Consider the following 19531-nt stretch of genomic DNA (forward strand, 5'->3'; position numbering starts at 1 on the left):
TCATTTTTATTGATTCCCACTGATGACAAATATGCAATTCCAAACCTGACAATATGAATATAAGTGCTGATTAAAAAATAGATCTAGTTTAAATAAAAATTATATTATATTAAACTGCACAACAATAGACATCGAAGAGTGAAAATATTTCAATATTTTTTTTCTAAATGACAAGCAATCCTCACAAATGTTGTATTCCTATGCTGATGCACACACCACATTTAAAATCTAAAATCTTTAAAAGGCAAATATTTTACCACATCAAAGGATGAATTGAGATTGTATAATAGTGACATCACTGTTGCAAATACCGAATGAAGGTCTAAATAAAAGAGCTATGATGAAGTGCGTGTGTGCGCTCCTCGTGCGTAAGCGTAAAGCACTGAGGGTGCGTGCGCGTTAAACACGCTTGCCAATTGGTCAGCCTAGTGCACGCACTGGATTGCGGAGGCTCTGCGTTTCATTGCCAGTGAAGAAGCCTGCGCTATCCTCGCACACGGACGTTCACTTTGCTGTAATGGGACACATGAGACGTATATGAGATGAGACATAATAGACTGCACAACAATCTGGGTTGGACTATATTTGGAAATCCTGCCTTAAGCTCAGCGGTGACATGGATATAATATTTTCTAAACAAGACAACATTCACGTGAAGGTTAAAGGCAGAATCCTTCATCACAGCAGCATCTTCAGAGCGCGCGACAGCCGGGATTATGCGCTTCGTGACATCGCCTCTGTTTGAGGAAAATAACGGGCACGCAACGCACTAAAGGTAAGACAATACACGGGAAAAATGGCTATGTGTGATGTGAAATTATGCAAATATCAAACCACGACAAGAATTGATGCGGATATTCCCCCCTCCCTGTCATACCCTAAGTAAGAATACATCTGCCTGGGCAAGCACTGGTTAATGATAAATTCCTGATTTGGTGCAAGTGATGCGATCACGTATTGTGTGTGTAGCCTACGTAACGCAACGTCCTCTGCTCATCATTTGACACGAGCCATTAGGTTTGAGGAATTAACATCTACAAAACCTATGACAACGCAATATATAGGCCTACGTTTGTTCGTGATTCATTTCTACTGAATATGATAACCATGTTATAAATATAAATATTAATCATATTTATGTATATGACTATTATTTACACAATCTTATACATTATGTGTGATCGTTTATACTGTATATAAAATCACAATACTCTTGATAATATTGTACATAATATACAACATAATACAGTTGAATGACAATTGTTCATAACAGTATTTTCTCGAATACATTTGTGTGTTTAGATCTGATATCTATTGAAGAAAGTATTTAAAATACATATAAGAGACCAGTTACACAGACATGGTATTTTATTACCTTTAAATAAATATATAAATAATCTAGCAGTAAATATATTTTACAGTATTAGAGCTGACATCTCTTTTGTATAGAGCTTTAACTTTAGGTGTCATGAATGCAGACATGCGACCCTGTCTGTGGTTTACTATTTTCTGCATAAAATCATCCTACATGTAAAGAACATTATGTGAAAACATAACCTTGATATATTTAATATTGAAAAGTAAGGTAATGTCAAAGATTAGTAAAAACTTGGATGCCTAATCTCATTAGATTACAAGACTTTAGACTGGATTTCACAAACTGGGTCACATGAGATTGTATAAAGATGTGCAGATTGGTTAATCACCCAATAGATGAATGACTAAAACAGTACTGAACATACTTTTAAATTTTTACAATTCTGACATCCTATCATTCTCACCCACCACAGCATCTGATATTGTTTCCCTGAGAACAATGCTCCAACAAAACAACAATAATAACCACCCCTGCCTGGATATGACCCATAGAGAGATTTTGCATGACTACAGAAGACCCAGTGTCTCGTTCACTAGTGCCATTGAGTTTGGAGCTATACCCCTAATAAAAGGTCTGAGAGCTTGGGCTGTAAGCGGTGGCTACTCTAAAACCAGAAGAAAGGGTGCTGCTGGACCTCGGGCACAGGGCACATGCCAACAGTCTCATGAAAACCGGGTGGGGCAAACAGGTTGGTCAGGTCAGGTCAGCAATGGCTACGCCCAGACGCTGGAGAGTACAGCTACTACTGCACGAACCCCCGGTGTCAGGCAAAGTGGACCGGGTGCCCTCGTAACAGTGGCCACGTTGAAAGGCACGGAGGGGGGTGGTCGACAGACTCAGACACGGTGCCTCTTTCTTAAAGCCCAGGAAAGAGGTAACTACATCTGTGCCGTGGGAAACCGCGGAGCGGGGACGAGAATTCATACTGTAATACTGGATGGGGGTAAAGAAGAGGGTAGATGCTCCTCAAGGGGACCCAGGGTGAATCAAGATGGGACGGACGAAGCTGGAACGCTAAAACCCAAGCCCAGGGCCATAAGAAAGTGGAGAAAGTGCAGTAAAGGCTCAGCCCAGAAACAAAAAACGGCTCAGGGTAAAGGGAAATTTACCCATCCACCTTGTGAGCAAGAACGTGATGATGCTGTGATCCTAGAAGAGCCAATTAACAGAACATCAGATAACACAACTGCAGAAAGAATAACACAGTGCCAGACGGATGAAAATAAGATGGAGGATAGCAGTACAAGCTATTCGGGTTTAATCGTACAACAAAGTCCTGAGTTGAATGAAGATAAAAGGGCTAATTCACCCATATCAATTGCACACGAGAGCGTGGACCCACAAACCAGCTGCTCTTCTGCCAAACCATGTGCCAATACAAGTGAGCAGGTTGAGGCCGGGACAGCTATTAGCTCATCTGATAAATGTTTTGGATTTAGTTGTGTAGATGATACACAAAGAGACACTGAGATTAGATGTGAAACTGACCTTGGTGGGAATGATTATCAAAATATGGGAATGAATACAGACAGAAACTTTGTCCCCATTGTGCCAAAATTAGAAGAATCATCTGTAGGATCCAACAGCACCCAGATTAGCTCTACTAGTCTTACAACAAAATTAACACACTGTAATACCGAGCCAAGCATAGTTGATCCACCCATGAAAGCCTCTTATGAGGGTCCCGTCGACAACATTCAAGTGAATCAAGATCAAGAATCCAGGACAGATGAGTGCTTACTGAACTGTGAGAGTCAAAATTCAGTGGAGATTGTCACAAACATAACACAAAGAGGCGGGACTACAGACACAAAGATTATAGGGCAAGGATGCACTCCAGTTGGAGATTCGTGTAACACCACAGGAAACGAGCCTAAGCTGCTACTGTGCTCACCTCGGCATCGGGAGGAATTCATTTCAGATTGTGAGAAACTTCAAGTTCAGCAATCTGACAAATCCTCTTCACAAGGCTTTAGCACGCTAACAGCCGATATAACCACTGTTCACTCCCTGCCTAATCCTGCCCCTACCACCACTGCAGCCATAGCAACAGCCATCCCGGCACTAAGCAAGCGAGAGGTGGGGGCTAGAGGTGGAGACTTGCTACCACCGGTGAACTCCGAGTTCCTATCAGTACTGGAAAGAGCTGACGACAGGGACAAGGTGGCCACTGCCGAGGAGTCTCTTGACTTGGGCGAAGGGGAAGAAGATGAGTTTGGGGCTTTCATGCAGGCAGGTGGCGAGCCAGACTGGACGGCCGAATTCACTGAGGTCCAACAGTCGCCTGCTGGAGAGGATTACAACAGTGGTAAGTACACTTCGATTGTGTCACACGTGTTGAAAGAAAAGTACTGTAAGTTTTTGTTCGCTTTTGTCCGAACGAACCCCAGTGCGAGTCCCAGTGTTCCGATCCTACATAGTCTGGATTGACCTGGATTCCTGCTGACCCCCTCGCATCCCCCGGCCTCATGTGAAGATTTTAATTATTTAAAGCCCTGCTTGAAATTCCTCACCCAAACACCACACCCCTCCTTCTCCTAGCTGCTGTATATTAGCCGAGGGCTAAAGACTTGCAAAAGCCAAGCCAATGGGACAAAAGGGGAGGACAATTTCCATAATGTCATATGCAGGGGTAATCTTATATTTTTATTGTCTTATTGGGAACCTTATGCTGTAGGATTTATAATAAAACAGGTGGACAACACAAAAAGGCTTAACCTTCAAGTTTTGTAGATGATGGAAGTACGATCATTTCATATGACAAGAGTTATCTGTCCAACATACATCACATGTAACATAACTTTTTACAACAAACACTGGAGCTAGGCTATAGGTAAGATGTGTTAGACATTCAGTATAAAAAGTAAAAAAACGGTTAACCACCTGTCAGTTATTACACATGCCTTTAGTGCAATGAAATGTTGCTAGTGTTTGTGAAAGCAGAACTAACATATTTTTGGCAAGTCAATTTGGCTGTAAATACTTACATTAACTCTCATATCCCCTCAGGAGAAGTTCAAAGATGTGCTGAATCAGATGTACCTGCATGCTTAAAATCTGATTGGACGGCACCCCAGCAGTCAGAGAGCCCATGGATTGCTTTCAGTCAAGAGTCTGTGGAGCAGAAGATAACACATGATGGTCAATGGTGGCCTTCTACTTTAGACAAGCCAAACCTTTCTTCTGTTCACAATATGGTACGGATTAATGCTTTTAAAGTATTATTTCTATATATTCACAGTCTGTAAGTATTTTACAAATAGACACAAAAAATAGTGCGGTAAGTGATAATGTAAAGTCAGACGTTTCTCATCATTAATTAAACTGTATAAATCCCACTGCTATACCAAATTAATTGGAGATAAATTATAAAATGATGCGGTTATTTAATTATTTTATTATTTGAGCAGGAAGAGATCCGGGCGATATGGGAGAAACAAGCACAGATATGTAGGAAAGTGGTTGTAGTCAAGTATGCAGTTTAGTGTAGGGGTTCTCAACCTTTTCCACTTCAAAGCCCCCTTATTGTCCACAAAAATATTTGGAGGCACCCACCTATAATTTCTTCAAAATAAAATAAAACTTGGCATAACTTGACAGATGCATATTTGTTAATATCCTGATTTTTAGTTGTTTTAGCGGTTTTAGATTTCAAGTTTTTTTATATAATTTCAAGGCCCCCTTGTAAGTTTTCTGAGGCCCTCTAGTGGGCCCTGAACCCCTGGTTGAGAATTGTCTATTAAGCAGTCTTAAAGGGGACATTTCACAAGACTTTTTTAAGATGTCAAATAAATCTTTGGTGTCCCCAGAGTACCTATGTGAAGTTTTAGCTCAAAATACCATATAGATAATTTATTATAACAATTGCCACTTTATAGGTGTGAGCAAAAATGTGCCATTTTAAATGCAAATGAGCTGATCTCTGGACTAAATGGCAGTGCCGTGGTTGGTTAGTGCAGATTAAGGGGCGGTATTATCCCCTTCTGACATCACAAGGGGAGCCAAATTCCAATTACCTATTTTTTCACATGCTTGCAGAGACTGGTTTATCAAAACTAAGTTACTGGGTTTTTATTTTTCACATTTTCTAGGTTGATATAGAAGCACTGGGGACCCAATTATAGCACTTCATTTCAGAATATGTCAGAATGAAGTATTGCCATGTAATAAAATAACATAAAAACCTGCTCATTCTAACAAACACTAATGATAGCCTCAACTTTTGCAATATTCATGGTTGGTAAAAGCTTTTCTCATTATTGTTGTTTTTGTAATGTGCTCCTTTTGTATGTGTGTGTGCGTGTAGTCAAATGTGTTTCTAGATGCTTTTCCCTCAGAAAAGCCATCATGTGAAGATCCTGATTACATTCCTACATTATCACAGCTTATGCAAGGACCTGAAAATGGCAATACAGAGGACCACAGGTATGTTGTATTGAGATTTAATTACATTTTATGCATTTGGCACATTTTAAAGTCCTTTACAATGCATTCAGTCTATATTTGTTCCCTGGGAATCAAACCCATAACCTTTGCATTTCTAACAGATGGGAACAGATGAGTTGTTGTATTTATGTTAACTATTACATTTTAATTATTCTAATTTATTAATCAGAATATTTATTTTTGTATTATATTATGGATTCTTATAGAATGTTCTTATATCGCCACCTTGTGGTAATACAAGGGACTACTGCATTACATCAGATAATAAAGTAGCCTATTAAAGAACATCAACACAATGAACCAACTGTTTAGCATGAAATTTACTATTTCATCCAGCTGTACACGATGAAAAATGTTAAAACAAATCTTTGCTTGATTATTAGCAACAGGGGTTTAATATGTGCATTGTGTTAATGCTGTAAGTTAACCATTGTGCTTTTGCCCCAAGGGAGCAAAACTTACTTGATGGCCTACAGGACCTAGACAGGATTGGTCTGAAATATGAGCGGGCGGAGTCGCTGTCTTGTAAACTTCTCCTTCAGTCGTTGCATTTGGACCGTCCCACCTCCGTGAGTTTGCAGTAATGTTGCAGTTGAGAAATCTGAAACCACTGCATGAACATATTGTGAAAACACTGTGAACCTGACACAGTTTAAGCTTTTGTCACATCAAATGTAGCATAATTCTCTGTAATGTAATATCATAATGATACTATTGTATATTTATTAACAGCATATTATTAATGGGATTTGGTATGTGTAAAATAATATAACATACTTATTTACCACAGGACTGTGTGACAGTTCGAGTGAAGACCGGTGCCAGGTTTTCTCCAAATCTACCAACGTCCAACCAGCAATTAGCTTCAAGTGCTAAAAGAAGACTGTCTTATGATTTCAACAGAAATACCACGACCTAGTCTCCATATCTACTGAAACACCTTTGAGCGATGCTTCCCTTAAAAGAGGAAATTCAGAGAAAAGGAGCAATACATACAAAACTGCTTTTCCTGGATTGACTTCTATTCATGACTTACTTAAAGTGTATTTCTATTTTCAGTGTCTGTTCTCACGATAGATTTTGTTTTCACATTCAGCTGTGCATCAAGAGACACAAGACCTATGTTTAACCACATAAACACTTGTGAAGACCACTGGAGGTTACGTTAGGACAGATCTGACTACAAATATGAAATGGCAAAAAAAAGAAAAGAAAAAATTACCAAGGGGTGTTGGGGTATTTAAACCATTTGCTTTCCCAAACATATAACTCTGTTGTGTCCCCTTTTGTTAATTGATGAAAAATGTCTATATTTATTTGTGTATAACTTACAAACTTGTTATGGATTACGTTTTTCATTAGGTACACTGGGTAGTGCATATTCCTGCAAAAATGCAGGTTAGAATCCATACCATGTACTGTCAGGAATAAAATGGTCCAAAGTTGTCAATGCGGCAGTACCCCTAACTATTTCATTACAGATATCTATACATTTGGTACCTATGAGGAACTAATATACACACTTTGATACAATATAAACCCTTTAGGTGCATAGGTGTACTTTTTGGTGTAAAGGGTACAGCTAAGGACCATTTTTCTGACTGTGGTCTGATCCAAGAAGCCCACGTCTCTTACGAAAATTAACCATGGTTTTATTGTGGTAAAAGTGTAGTAATCATACCATGGTTTTACTAAAGTAACCATGGTTTTTTGGTTTTAACTGTAGTAAAACCATGGTTTATTTTCGTAAGCGGTTATATATACTGTAGGAAAACAACAACAAAATTTAAAAAAGATTGGGTTATGTGATATTTTTAGGGATTACGGTTATTTCCAAAATGTGTCTTTATGCCTGAAGACTGTCAGAAAATGTATTTTCATACATGACACAGTGGTCCCTTCTCAGAAAAATCAATTTACCTGTTTCCGTGTATTTTTTTTTGTGCTTGAAGTGCTAAATATGAAAACGTACTGTGCCATTTTTAACTAAGGGTAAACTCATAAAAAATAGAGACCATATTTTCAGAAGTGTTTTAAAATGAATGTTAACATTTTAAATCGAGCCTGTAAGCTTGTTTGTTGATTCATGTAATTAAAAATCTTGAAAGGACTATAAGAATCTGAATATGATTTACATTGTGCTAAACTAAAATAGATCAACTTTTCATTCTTACTGTAACTGAATGACTAATAGCAGCAACGGTTGTAAACACAAAATTATTTTGTGCACATTTCTTTGTCAGCACATATTGACTAACATTCGGGATACTCTAAAGATAAAGTGAAAGCAGTATTATTCAAATGTATTTCATTTTTCATCTAAACAATTTTCTCAAAACATCTCCGTTGGTTAAACAGTGAAAAATCAGTTATTTGTTGCATACAAACTTTCCTAACTTTGGTTCACCAAGAAAGTGAAAGTTTCATTTTCTACAGTTTCTACTGCTGTCCTTACACAACCCCAATGAGTGCAGATGGCAGTGAAGTATGTTTAATTAAGAGACAGTATGAACAGAAATGAAATAAACTGTTCTCACTGCAGCTATTTATTCCCTCACAACATGTGATTCTCGCATCCCACATCATATTTAAACAAACTTCATCACGAGTTTGTTTTTCTTTTGGTATTTTTTCAATTTCACCCAACATGTAATCTGAAACACTGTGTTAAAACCACAAACTATTGTGTGTTGACTTCCTGCTTCATCTTACATTACGTGTACAGCAGTAGGCTATGTAGCACATGTTGATATGAAGTTTACGTAATCAAAATTATCTAAATTTGCCTTTTGCAAAATAACTAAGCCACAGCATCAGTCAACATAGCCATAAAATAAAGACATTTGACCACTCTACATATACTGTAGGCACCCATCCTAATATATATAACGTTATATATATATATATATATATATATATATATATATATATATATATATATATATATATATATCCTATTATTAGTATACTTAGGTATTTACTATAGTAATTTCCTAGATAATTTGGTTGTTTTGTTATTAGTAAATATTAAAGTATGGTATTTCTACAGTATCAATTCACTAAAGTTGATGCAAAGTAGTACTATTGTATACATTAACAACAGTAATATATAGGCGTACTACAGTATACTTTTACTGCAGTTTACTATACCTAAACTACAGTATATTCCTGAGGAATTTTACGTATTTCTCCGCTGGGTGCAAATGAAACCGGTTTTTAGACATACCTTCGTTTGTTTCGCACCTTGCATACGAAACCCACAAAGTTTTGTCACCCATGTGACCAAGAAGCAAAGCAGGCAAGTAATTTCCTGCTAAACTTTTTGGTCGAGGGTGGAGAAATGTAAAGGGTGGAGTTTAGTCGGTATAGTTAAAACTTTGACGCTGAGTTTGTGGTTAATTTCGCCGGGACCGGGTTACATACACTCACCATCATGAGCCCGGCACTGAGGTCTTGTTTTGTGCTCGTGGGTTTCATCACATCATACGTTTGTTATCTGATCCTGGGAGCGCTGGTTTTCTCTGCTATCGAGCGGCCCGTTGAGGAGAGCCTGAAATCAGACCTGAAGTCCCTGAAAGCTGAATTTCTCAACTTGAGCTGTATCAACGCCTCGGCTCTTGAGACTTTCTTGGAAACCGTTTTAAAAGCTAATAAACACGGCGTGTCTGTCCTTCAAAATGCATCGCTTCGTACAAACTGGGATTTGGCGTCGTCTTTGTTCTTTGCCAGCACGATGGTCACGACAGTGGGTGAGTTTAACTTAAGTTTCACAGGGATGTTGAGTGTTGTTTAATGTAACAGATACTCGTCAGACATTTTAGTAAACGCGTTACTTTTACAGTCATTTAGAGAAATGTACAAACACATCAGAAGTGCTGCAATACAAAGTTCAAATGTTCGTCATCACTGTACAAACTTATGGTAAGAAGAGCAAACAGTGACACTTTTTACCTGACGGGCCTCTTTTGTTATAATGGCTACTGAGGACTTTTAATGTTTTTAGTCATACTGCATCCAACATCCTGCCAACAAATATAATTGAAACAATCACAGAAAATCTAATGAATCAAATGGTTATAATGGGAGTTCCTACTGGTTTTAGCTGGTTTTGCTGGTCTAGCTGTGTTTTGGTCACTTTTTAAAGGGGACACATCATGAAAATCTAATTTTTTTGTGTCTGAACATTATTGTGTCCCCAGAGCTTCTATTAACCTAAAAAATATGAAAAACCCCGTAACTTAGTTTTGGTAAACCATTCCCTGCAAGCATCTGAAAAAATAGGTCATTAAAATTTGGCTCCCTTTGTGATGTGACGTCAATAGGGGATAATAACGCCCCTTAGTCTGCTCTATCCAACCACAGCGCTGCCAGTAGGCACATTTTTTTCTCACACCTACAAAGTGGCAATTTTAACATGCTATAATAAATTATATGGTATTTTGAGCTAAAACTTCACATACGTACTCTGGGGACACCAAAGATTCAAAGATTGTAAGTTAGTTTATTGGTTTCTGATGGTTTCTACTGGTAATTTGTCATCGGTTTCTATTGGTGGAAATAAAACCCAGACAAACTGCATAAAGGAATTTTGTTGTGGTTTTAATGAGATTTATAATGGTCTATACTGGTAATGTATTGGCTTCTTGGCAAGATGTTATCTGTTACGCGGAAACCAATAAACCTCATCAAGATGAAAAAGGCCCAAAAGATAGTACATAATGGCTTTATCAGTTGATAAAGTTCAGTAATGTTTGTAAATAAAACCAATAGAATTTCAGTAACACTTTACAATAAGTCTGTTTTTGTATACATAAGTTATTGCATTAGCTCAAGGGTTTTCAAACTGGGGGTCAGGGTCCCCCAGGGGTCCACCCAGAAGGTTCCAAGGGGTCGTCTGAAAATGTCAAGTCTTTATAATATCACAATGGTTATTTATCTAACGTAGTTTACATTTTTTCTTTTTAGAAATATGAAGATGTATTTTATAAAAGGGTAGAGCTGGGCAAAAAAACTGCCTGCGATTCTCATGCGTATCTCATCAGAAAGGCTGGTTCGCTGATTAATAGTAAATCGGCATCACCTGCTTTCAGATGGAGTGGCATTAGTTGGAGCGGCATTTACTACACAGAGCTGAATTTCACAGAGAAGCTAGACAAAATCGCATACATTATCGGAGGCGATTTTACCCGATTATGAACGCAATGGAATTCTTGTTGAAATTCGGCTCTGTGTAGTAAATACAGCTCGATCTAATGCCACTCCATCTGAAAGCAGGTGATGCCGATTTACTATTAATCGGGTCTCTTGCCAAGGTTCCTTGTGGGGGTCCCTGCCATCCAAAAGTTTGAAAACCCCTGCATTAGTTAACATGAACTAAGAATGAACAGTATTCTACAGTATTTATTAATCTTACTTCATGTTAATTTAGCATTAACTAATATTTTTTATTTAAATGAAAAGTTGTAACTGTTAACATTAATGCACAAAGAACTAACATGAACAATCATTTTGGCATTAACCTACAGGAACAAAGATTAATAAATGCGGAAAAACTATATTGCTCATTGTTAGTTAATGTTAGCTAATGCATTTAGTGATCTTAACAAATAGTTATTGTAAAGTGTTACCAGAATTTAACAGGGATCATTAGGGGCCTACTATTTATTTAGTTTTTTTAATCAAAATTTTCTCAATACATTTTTGTAATAAATTCTTCACTTTGTCAACTAAAATGATGCAGGAAACTAAGGGATATAAATCACCCATAAAATTACAACATTTGTGAAAGATGATTCCCAATTATATTCAATAACAAGTTAATGTTGTTGTTTGAAGGTAATGTTAACACAGATGTGTGGTATTTATAGCTCACATGATTTCGGTATTTGTCAAGTATACAAGAAGCTTTTTAATTAACTTAGCTGTACATTTTATTTATTTGAACAAATAACATAATTTGAGCAAATAATACATTAGTTATTTCCCTATAATGACTGTACCTTTACATGTAGACTTGTTGAGGTTTACTTGTTTTGTGGATGTAGGAAATTAAACCAAAACTTCCCAGGTCGAATCAGGAAGTGATTTAAATGAGAAAGATTTGTATGGCAGGGAAATACATAGAGAACAGTTCCTCAATAAGCTTAAATAAACACACATAAAATTCTAGTTAGTCGTTCATAGGGTTTTTTGGATTCATTCGGTTTGGCTTTAGTTATTCTTAGTGTATTTTTAGGCTGTCTGAAAATATTCAGACAGCCTTTATCACTTTTTTCAGTTTGGACATAGTGCAGGCTTTGTTTGTGTTAACTGGGCTTTTCAGTAATGAGAAATGAACAGTTTATCTTCATAAAGCTTTCCTTTCATTCAGCATGTTAACCTCAACCATTGACCTTTATTAGATTACAGTAAAATGTTTATTTTGTTGTGAAATCACATGTATTGTATTATTTGCAAGTTAAAGATGTAAGTTGGTGCATCTCTCTGAATGCATGTTCATCTTTAAATAAACCAGTCTCATCTTCATGTGAATTTGTACGTAGTTTATGCATGTAAGAACTACGAAGTGAATCATACAAAACATCTGAATATCATAAAAAAATGAACGAAACCCCACCCCTAACCCCAATCACAGGGGCAAAAGTAAATCGTACAAAAATGTCAGAATGTGATCGTACGAATTAATAAAAATTTGCCACCTTGTAAAACACACATTTTGTCATTAGATAGATAGCTTTGAATAAACTGCTGTTTCTTTTTATTTCTCAGGATATGGCCACACTACACCACTCTCCGATGCAGGCAAAGCATTCTCTATTGCGTTTGCTTTGATCGGGGTTCCCTTCACCATGCTAGTGCTCACTGCTTGCGTCCAGCGTCTAATGCACCCGCTAACCTACAAGCCTATCTCCATGTGCCAGCAACAGGGCGGCCTGCACCCACGCACCGCCAGCATTGTGCACTTTATAGTGCTGTTGCTTCTGGTGGTGCCTACCTTCTTTGTTGTACCCTCGCTGGTGTTCTGCACAATAGAAGAATCCTGGTCTTTCTTGGATGCCATTTATTTTTGCTTCATATCCCTATGCACCATAGGACTGGGGGACTTTGTGCCAGGGGAAAAGCCAGGACAGAACCTCCGGGGCTTGTACAAGATATCCGTCATGGGTAAGACATCTAACCAGATTGTTGTTTGGCTCTTGCTCAAAAAGAGCAATGGTTCTCAACTGGTGGGTCATGACCCAGATTGTTTTGCACAAAAAAATGTATGCAAAATGAAATTGTGTAGGTAATCGCTACTACATTGATATCAAAGACTGTGCAGTGTATGTGTCCAATTTACAATATTTTGATGTGAAATTCATCTGTCAATTGGTTAAACCCACTTAGATTTCAATGTAAACTTGTGTGAAATGCATTTTTTTACATTTACAAATTTTGCAGCGGTTTTATCCAGTGCACAGGAATAATTGACGACAGGCTGTTGAATTATTCAAAAATAATTGTACCACGGTTACCACAGACATTGTTCTGGTGATAATTTTAAGACACTTGACAGGTCAGGTGTGCATTTATCGAAAAATAATGCATACCTGTGGAACGTTTCTCAACCAATCAGAATAAAGCATTCAACAGCCCTTGGTATAATACAAGGTATACATTTTTTATCACTATGTAAAGTGTTCCTTTGGATCGAACCCATGGCCTTTTCTGCCACAAACGCAATGCCGTACCACTTGTTGAGCTACAAGTTTGGGTTAACAACTGATGGCCAATGTAAAATCCATTTGAGAGTCATGATCAAGAGATTGATGTGTATATTTTTTTTGTATTGTTTTAAAAGAAATGATTGTTTCATGTTTATATAACAAAGTAGTGATAGACCGATATATCGTGCCGATTTTTGCGAGTATTATGTGGCTGCTGTGTTCGCCGATTTTTTTTCCGGCATTATTTACAGACAGAGTGCTGGAAGCCGCAAGCGATTGCAGGTCATGTGACTAAAAACAACCAACCTTTCCATAACAACATCTAAAGCTCACCCTAACAGCTGATCATAGCTGGGCAAAGCGGGTTTTTATTTCTCATCTCTATATATATTTGTAGTAGTAAAGTGCTAGAATATCGGTCGATCCCTACAACGAAGTATATCCTTTTAACGTCACCGTCTTTATGTAGTTTGTCTGAAGGAGGGGTGCAGTGCTGTTACTGTAAAGTTTGCTTAAGGCTGAGCTTTGTCTGGTTATGACAATAGATATTGACATTATTAAATGAGAATGAAACTGGAAGGCGTAAGTAAGTTTAAGATGCAAGTGTAATGTCATTTAAAAATCACAATTCAGTCCAAGCTGCAAGTACAAAATTATTTTGTACATTTTAAAATACATTTTGCTACATTAAAAAGATCAATAACATTTAATTTCATACAATATTAAGATGCATTTAAAATATAGATTGACTGGAACTATTTTTACACACCAATGTCAATATCATTGTGTGACAGCTCGGTTATGTCCTTGTGTAAATATGCTTTTATTGCATGCCTTTGGCAAAAAGTAAGATAAACATCATGTGACATTTAAAAGCCACAATTTTTGACTTGAACTTGTAATAGAGCTTTAACATAATTTATTGTTTGTCATACATACTGTATGTTTTAGTGCTGAATCATTTCTATCCGTCATCAGCAGGTTTGTTTCTCAAGCTTTGGGTTTGGATTAAGTGTGACCTGTACTGTGAGTTTCATCTTAAGAGGATTAGAGTTCAAATCTTTCGTCTTTTGGTGAACTAAATGGCCATTTTGTGCTTTGTCATGTATGAAGAGTTATTTACAATGGTCTTAAATTACTAACGTCATAAGATTATGTGGTTGATGTCATAACTATTATTGTTGGTGAATCCGGACTAGGGATTTGGTTATGGGAGTTTCCAATCAGTCTTTCTTTTCTTTTACAGTCTACCTGTTTGTGGGCTTGATGGTCATGTTCCTGGTCCTTCGTAGCTTTCACAAGCTCGCTGACGTGCACGGATGGACGGCTTTCTTCCAGCTGCCAAGCTACGATGAGGAACATGACGATACGGAGCCAATAATCAATAAGGAGCACGGTGAAGAATCAGCCGAGTCTGAAAAGGCTTCGGTTCAGCCACTGGATCCGAGCTCTCAAGTTTCCTACAACTCTATAAACAGATAAAACAGAAGACCATTTCTTTGTTCATTCCTATCAGTTCACTTACATGACACTTTCCATTTTAGCAGCCTGGCACCGCAACACCCACAAGGTCAAGACAATATGAGCACGTGCAATACAATACACCTCACCGTGGGGTGGAGCGGGTTCTGATGTTTTGTATGGAAAAGCGTCAGGGCAGGCTTTGGTTCATAAATGTTCCGATTGTTCCAACTTCTGTGTTTGGTCTGTGTGGGATTGAAAAACTGGTCTTTGAGACTTTAGGTAGATTTATTTAAACTAGCATATCTGATGTGCAAAAAAAGAAAAAAGTTATGTGTGGAAATTGTGGCTCCACTAATACTTGGTGTTTTTATGTTCAAACAGATCACCATTTAATAATTTATTTAAATGGTAATTTAATGTATTTCATTCAACAGCATGTGTCATGACTTCTCTATACTGTAATAACAGGAAGAGGATGATGCTGCTGCTGCTGTGAATGAGGAAAACATCACATGCACTTTATGATCTGCTTTTTACAAATGTTTACTCAATCATTGCATAACTAACGTTATATGCTGGACACAGTGGTTGTTTTGTCTTGTATGTATGTATGTATGTAGTTACGTGTATTCATTGTAACATTGAAGGTATAGGGAACAAAAGGTAACCGATATTCACTGTTAGGATTATAAAGGGGGTTTTAAGACATTGCATGCAAAGGAAAATAAAATATTTTTGTTACTTTTGAGTTTCTTTTATTATACAGGTCTGGTGCTGTCTTTTGGAAATGTATTATGAGTCATATCTGACTGAAAAGAGAAGTTTCAGTTTATATCATACATCCCTTTTCTAATCTCTCTTGGGACCCTGATGTGTTGAGTACTTGAAATAGGTCTGTAAAATTATTTTAATAACAAAATCTGCATGTAGATAAATGTAAGCAATCTTCAACTTCATTAAAACCACTGTAATACATCTCTAAACAACTGTTTCTTATCACATGTAGTCCTTGTATTTTACAGAACCAGTAAAATGTTCACATAATATTGGATCCTGTACTTTTAACATAATGCTTTGATAAAGTTTTGAGATATAAGAATGAATCAACTTGGATACATCCCTTTACTGTAGTCTTAAATAGTCTAAAAATGTATTGTCAGAATATTTTCTGAAAGTGTGGGGATGAATAAAAGCACAATCCAACATGGTGTAGTTTGTTCAAGATTGTTCATTTCTGTTTCATGGTACCATTTTAAAAAGTTCAACTTTTGCACCTAGATTATTAGTTCGTTAAAAGTAATAATAATACCTTTTTTCTGCAAGTTTGTTTAAAGGTGATTCATAAATTTAGACCAGGGGTTTCATTTATAAAGCGTGTGTAAGCACAAAACAGGGTTGGAAACGTGCGTACGCCAGTTCCCATGCAAAGGTTGTGATCTATAAAAAAACAAACTTGATGGGAAAATGGGCTTGCAGGGTGGGATCTGAGGATGATTCATGTACACACACTTGCAGGTGGTCTGTGACTTATAAAGGGAACATTGCTTTGTTTTTAAATTCAAGTCGTAATATTTTTTGGCGTATGCCGTTTTTGGCTTTTGTGCATACTTTAGTAACGATCCTACGTAGAGGTTTATAAAAGGGAACCCAGGGGTTTTTAAACTTTTTGATGGCAGGGACCCCCACATATGATGAACCTTTAGCGAGGGCCCCATTCCTAAAATATACCCATACTTTATAAAGAAACATTTAAACCGTCCTATAAATTGTAATTGTGAAACTATAAAGACAGCAAATATATACAAACTTTAATAATTTGCTACACAGACTTTTTGCTTTGTCTTTTCTCTTTAAAGTTTCTGGGGACCCCTTGGAATATTCTGGGGGTCCCTTGACCCCAGTTTGAAAACCCCTGGTCTGCTAGCATGAGTATCATGCCTATTTCTCAAATATACTACATCCGGCCACTGGGTGTCACCAAATATCACTTTATTCAAAGTACAACAACAATAGAATACAATAAGTGATTAATATTCAAACAACAAATGAACAGTAAATGTTTTGCATAGACATCTACACGTTGGTCTGTTGAAACACTATACCTTATATTCATATTCATAATGCACATATAATAGTTTTAAACTACAATATACAAAATCTGATAACATTTGTTCACATAAATTCATTTGGACACATATAGTGATAGCATGCAACCTACTAATCTGTTAAAAACTTTAAGACTTAACTCAATGAAAAGTGCATTATACGGTCTTAGGGAACAATACTTTCAACAAGTAACAAAAATACATTTATAGATTTGTAATGACTTTGTGGACTCGACCTCAAAATATTCATATAACCAAACCAAGTTATTGCAACATATTCTTGAATAAACTTTGATAAATGACTTTCACAATGCAAGCATCAAGGGAACTAGAGACCGCTATAGGAACCATTACTTGATAATGTGATGCAGTTTTTAACAAATAACTCGAAAGCCAATCATCAGTCGACAAAACCATAATCTGAATGTTATGTACATGATACCAGAATAAATTCAACTCTGTGGGCAAGTTCTCATCAGTATGTCCATAACATGTTCGATCTCATGAATTTCCCATGTGGCCGGACAAATTGAAGATGAAGATGGCAGATACTTGACCAGCTCATCCGCAGTAACAGAATAACCGTGCAGAAGATTCATCTCTGGTTCAAACATCGTCGTGTCAACATCCAAGAGCAATTTATCTAAAGCCACATCCTGAGGACCACCAGGACACGTCACTTCTGTTTTGCTGAACGATGATACCATATCAGATGTTCTTCTGGTGTCGGTCCTCAAACCTGATAGTGGACATTGTGTGAGCTTTCCATCTCCCGTCACGTTCTCTATGGAGCCTAGTGGAGCGCGCTGAGATACACAAGGCCCTTGAGCACCATCTATGACCGCGTCTAGATCTTTGAGAATTGCAGAGATGGCTGAAGATAAAGAAAATTCATCCTCTGAAGACCAGGTCATGAACTCCTCATCCGTACTCAGGGAATACAGAGGTGGATTATACCCCATTAGGGAGGGCTCTCTGGAAAAATCTGACTCTACCTCTAATTCTGTGTGGGTTTGAGGTTTAGTTTCAATCCCGACGGCTGACAGCGACTCTACTTTGGATTGAACTTGCCGAAGGGTGTTGTTTATGAGAACGGACCGCAGTAGGCTGGGCTCTACAAGAGCTTGGTCCCGGTGAAATTTGTCCATGGAGATGTCCAACACAGACTGCAGCTGACTCTCCCATACAGATCCAGCAACCTCACAGTCACCATGGAGCTTACGCTTCTGTCCTTTAGCCACCATCTATGAAATAATGGAGAAAACTAAGCTGTGAACTTTATTGCACAACAGTCAATAATACATAGACAATGCAATACAATATCAAAAGCAACAAACATACGGTTTAAAATATTCTCATTATTATTATTAAATAATAATACAAACTACATAATAGGCCTGTCTAACTGGTGGAAATCAAATCTAAGATATGTTTTGCTTATAAGTTATCTGTTTTATGATGTAACATTACAGGACACTTTAAAACGGCACATTGATTTGTATGAAAACTTCGGTATTGCTTTTCATATTAAAAGATATAAAACCATTCAGCAGTCTCTTAAATGTTAGTTTATCGTGTCACAAAATTGTATTTTTTTAATTCATCAGATACAAATATTCATTTCACAAAAACAATTAATAAAACATTAAATGTACCCGGCATTTTTGCTATCGCGGAGTGCTGTGTAAACAGAAATCGATGCGTTAGCTTAGCTAGTTAACTATCCACGCAAGTTTATGTTTTAATCTCTGGACCACATGTTAGTACACTTTAACTTACCGTTTGAATTGGTAGAGTAGGTCCAAATATCGAAGTGAGTTTGATCTATTTAAAGATTCATTTGCTTCCTCCGTCTGTCGGCCGAATAATCCGTTTGCTGGAATTTTTTGTCCCGCCAGCGATTCAATCAGTTCTGACGTCACGCGCGCACGGAATCATGGGTATTGTAGTTAAATAAAGAGAGCGCCTTTACATACAAATTTATACTCATATCTACATATGTATTATATTCTGAACCCCCTATATCAAAAAGAACGGAAGTCTGTATCAATAATGCATAGTTTTATTGAGAAAATAAACAAGCAATATTTTTAGGCCAGTTCTTAAGGGAAAACAAAAACAGATCAAACACAAATTTTCTCCAATTACAAAATTTTTAAATAAAATTTGCAGAACTCTATAACGCTATAAAAAGGGCCATAATGTAAACATGTTAAAATGACACATGTTTGGAAAAAATGTCTAATGATTAATGATTATACCCTGTAAAAAGTGAAATCTTCTCTACTTAAACCCTTCAGACTCTGTGTCCACTGGAATTGAAATCACATATTTTGTGGATCAAACCAATAAAAATGCTGATCAACCAATCAAAATAAAGCACAGGGATTAAACACCTAAAAAATCAGGTCTGAAAGTGTTAAAAAAAAATA

The 19531-nt window shown here is 37.1% G+C and overlaps 3 protein-coding genes and 1 long non-coding RNA gene across 4 annotated transcripts in view; 2 read left to right on the forward strand and 2 right to left on the reverse strand.

Moving 5' to 3' along the window:
* LOC135773351 (uncharacterized) overlaps window positions 1-4480 on the reverse strand; it is a 34637-nt gene extending 30157 nt beyond the window's left edge. Inside the window, exon 1 of the long non-coding RNA XR_010543508.2 lies at window positions 4366-4480. This is a non-coding gene — a long non-coding RNA (uncharacterized lncRNA). The remainder of the gene's footprint in view (window positions 1-4365) is intronic.
* Window positions 64-7932, forward strand: LOC135741674 (uncharacterized). The gene is made up of 6 exons (XM_073815822.1): window positions 64-775; window positions 1791-3686; window positions 4388-4575; window positions 5685-5803; window positions 6273-6393; window positions 6615-7932. The coding sequence occupies exons 2-6, from the start codon at window positions 1817-1819 to the stop codon at window positions 6741-6743; spliced, it is 2427 nt and encodes an 808-aa protein (XP_073671923.1). The 5' UTR covers window positions 64-775; window positions 1791-1816; the 3' UTR covers window positions 6744-7932.
* Window positions 7933-9143: 1211 nt separating this feature from the next.
* On the forward strand, window positions 9144-15735 carry kcnk6 (potassium channel, subfamily K, member 6). The gene is made up of 3 exons (XM_065260413.2): window positions 9144-9573; window positions 12593-12988; window positions 14777-15735. Exons 1-3 carry the CDS (start codon window positions 9258-9260, stop codon window positions 15010-15012), a joined length of 948 nt encoding a protein of 315 aa, XP_065116485.1. The 5' UTR covers window positions 9144-9257; the 3' UTR covers window positions 15013-15735.
* A 1242-nt stretch (window positions 15736-16977) lies between these two features.
* On the reverse strand, window positions 16978-19462 carry sertad3 (SERTA domain containing 3). The gene is made up of 2 exons (XM_065282848.2): window positions 18879-19462; window positions 16978-18343 (listed from the first exon to the last, which is right to left on the reverse strand). Exon 2 carries the CDS (start codon window positions 18341-18343, stop codon window positions 17552-17554), a length of 792 nt encoding a protein of 263 aa, XP_065138920.1. The 5' UTR covers window positions 18879-19462; the 3' UTR covers window positions 16978-17551.
* Window positions 19463-19531: the final 69 nt, after the last annotated feature.

Source organism: Paramisgurnus dabryanus, chromosome 9, assembly GCF_030506205.2.
Source record: "Paramisgurnus dabryanus chromosome 9, PD_genome_1.1, whole genome shotgun sequence".
In the NCBI taxonomy this organism is placed as follows: domain Eukaryota; kingdom Metazoa; phylum Chordata; class Actinopteri; order Cypriniformes; family Cobitidae; genus Paramisgurnus; species Paramisgurnus dabryanus.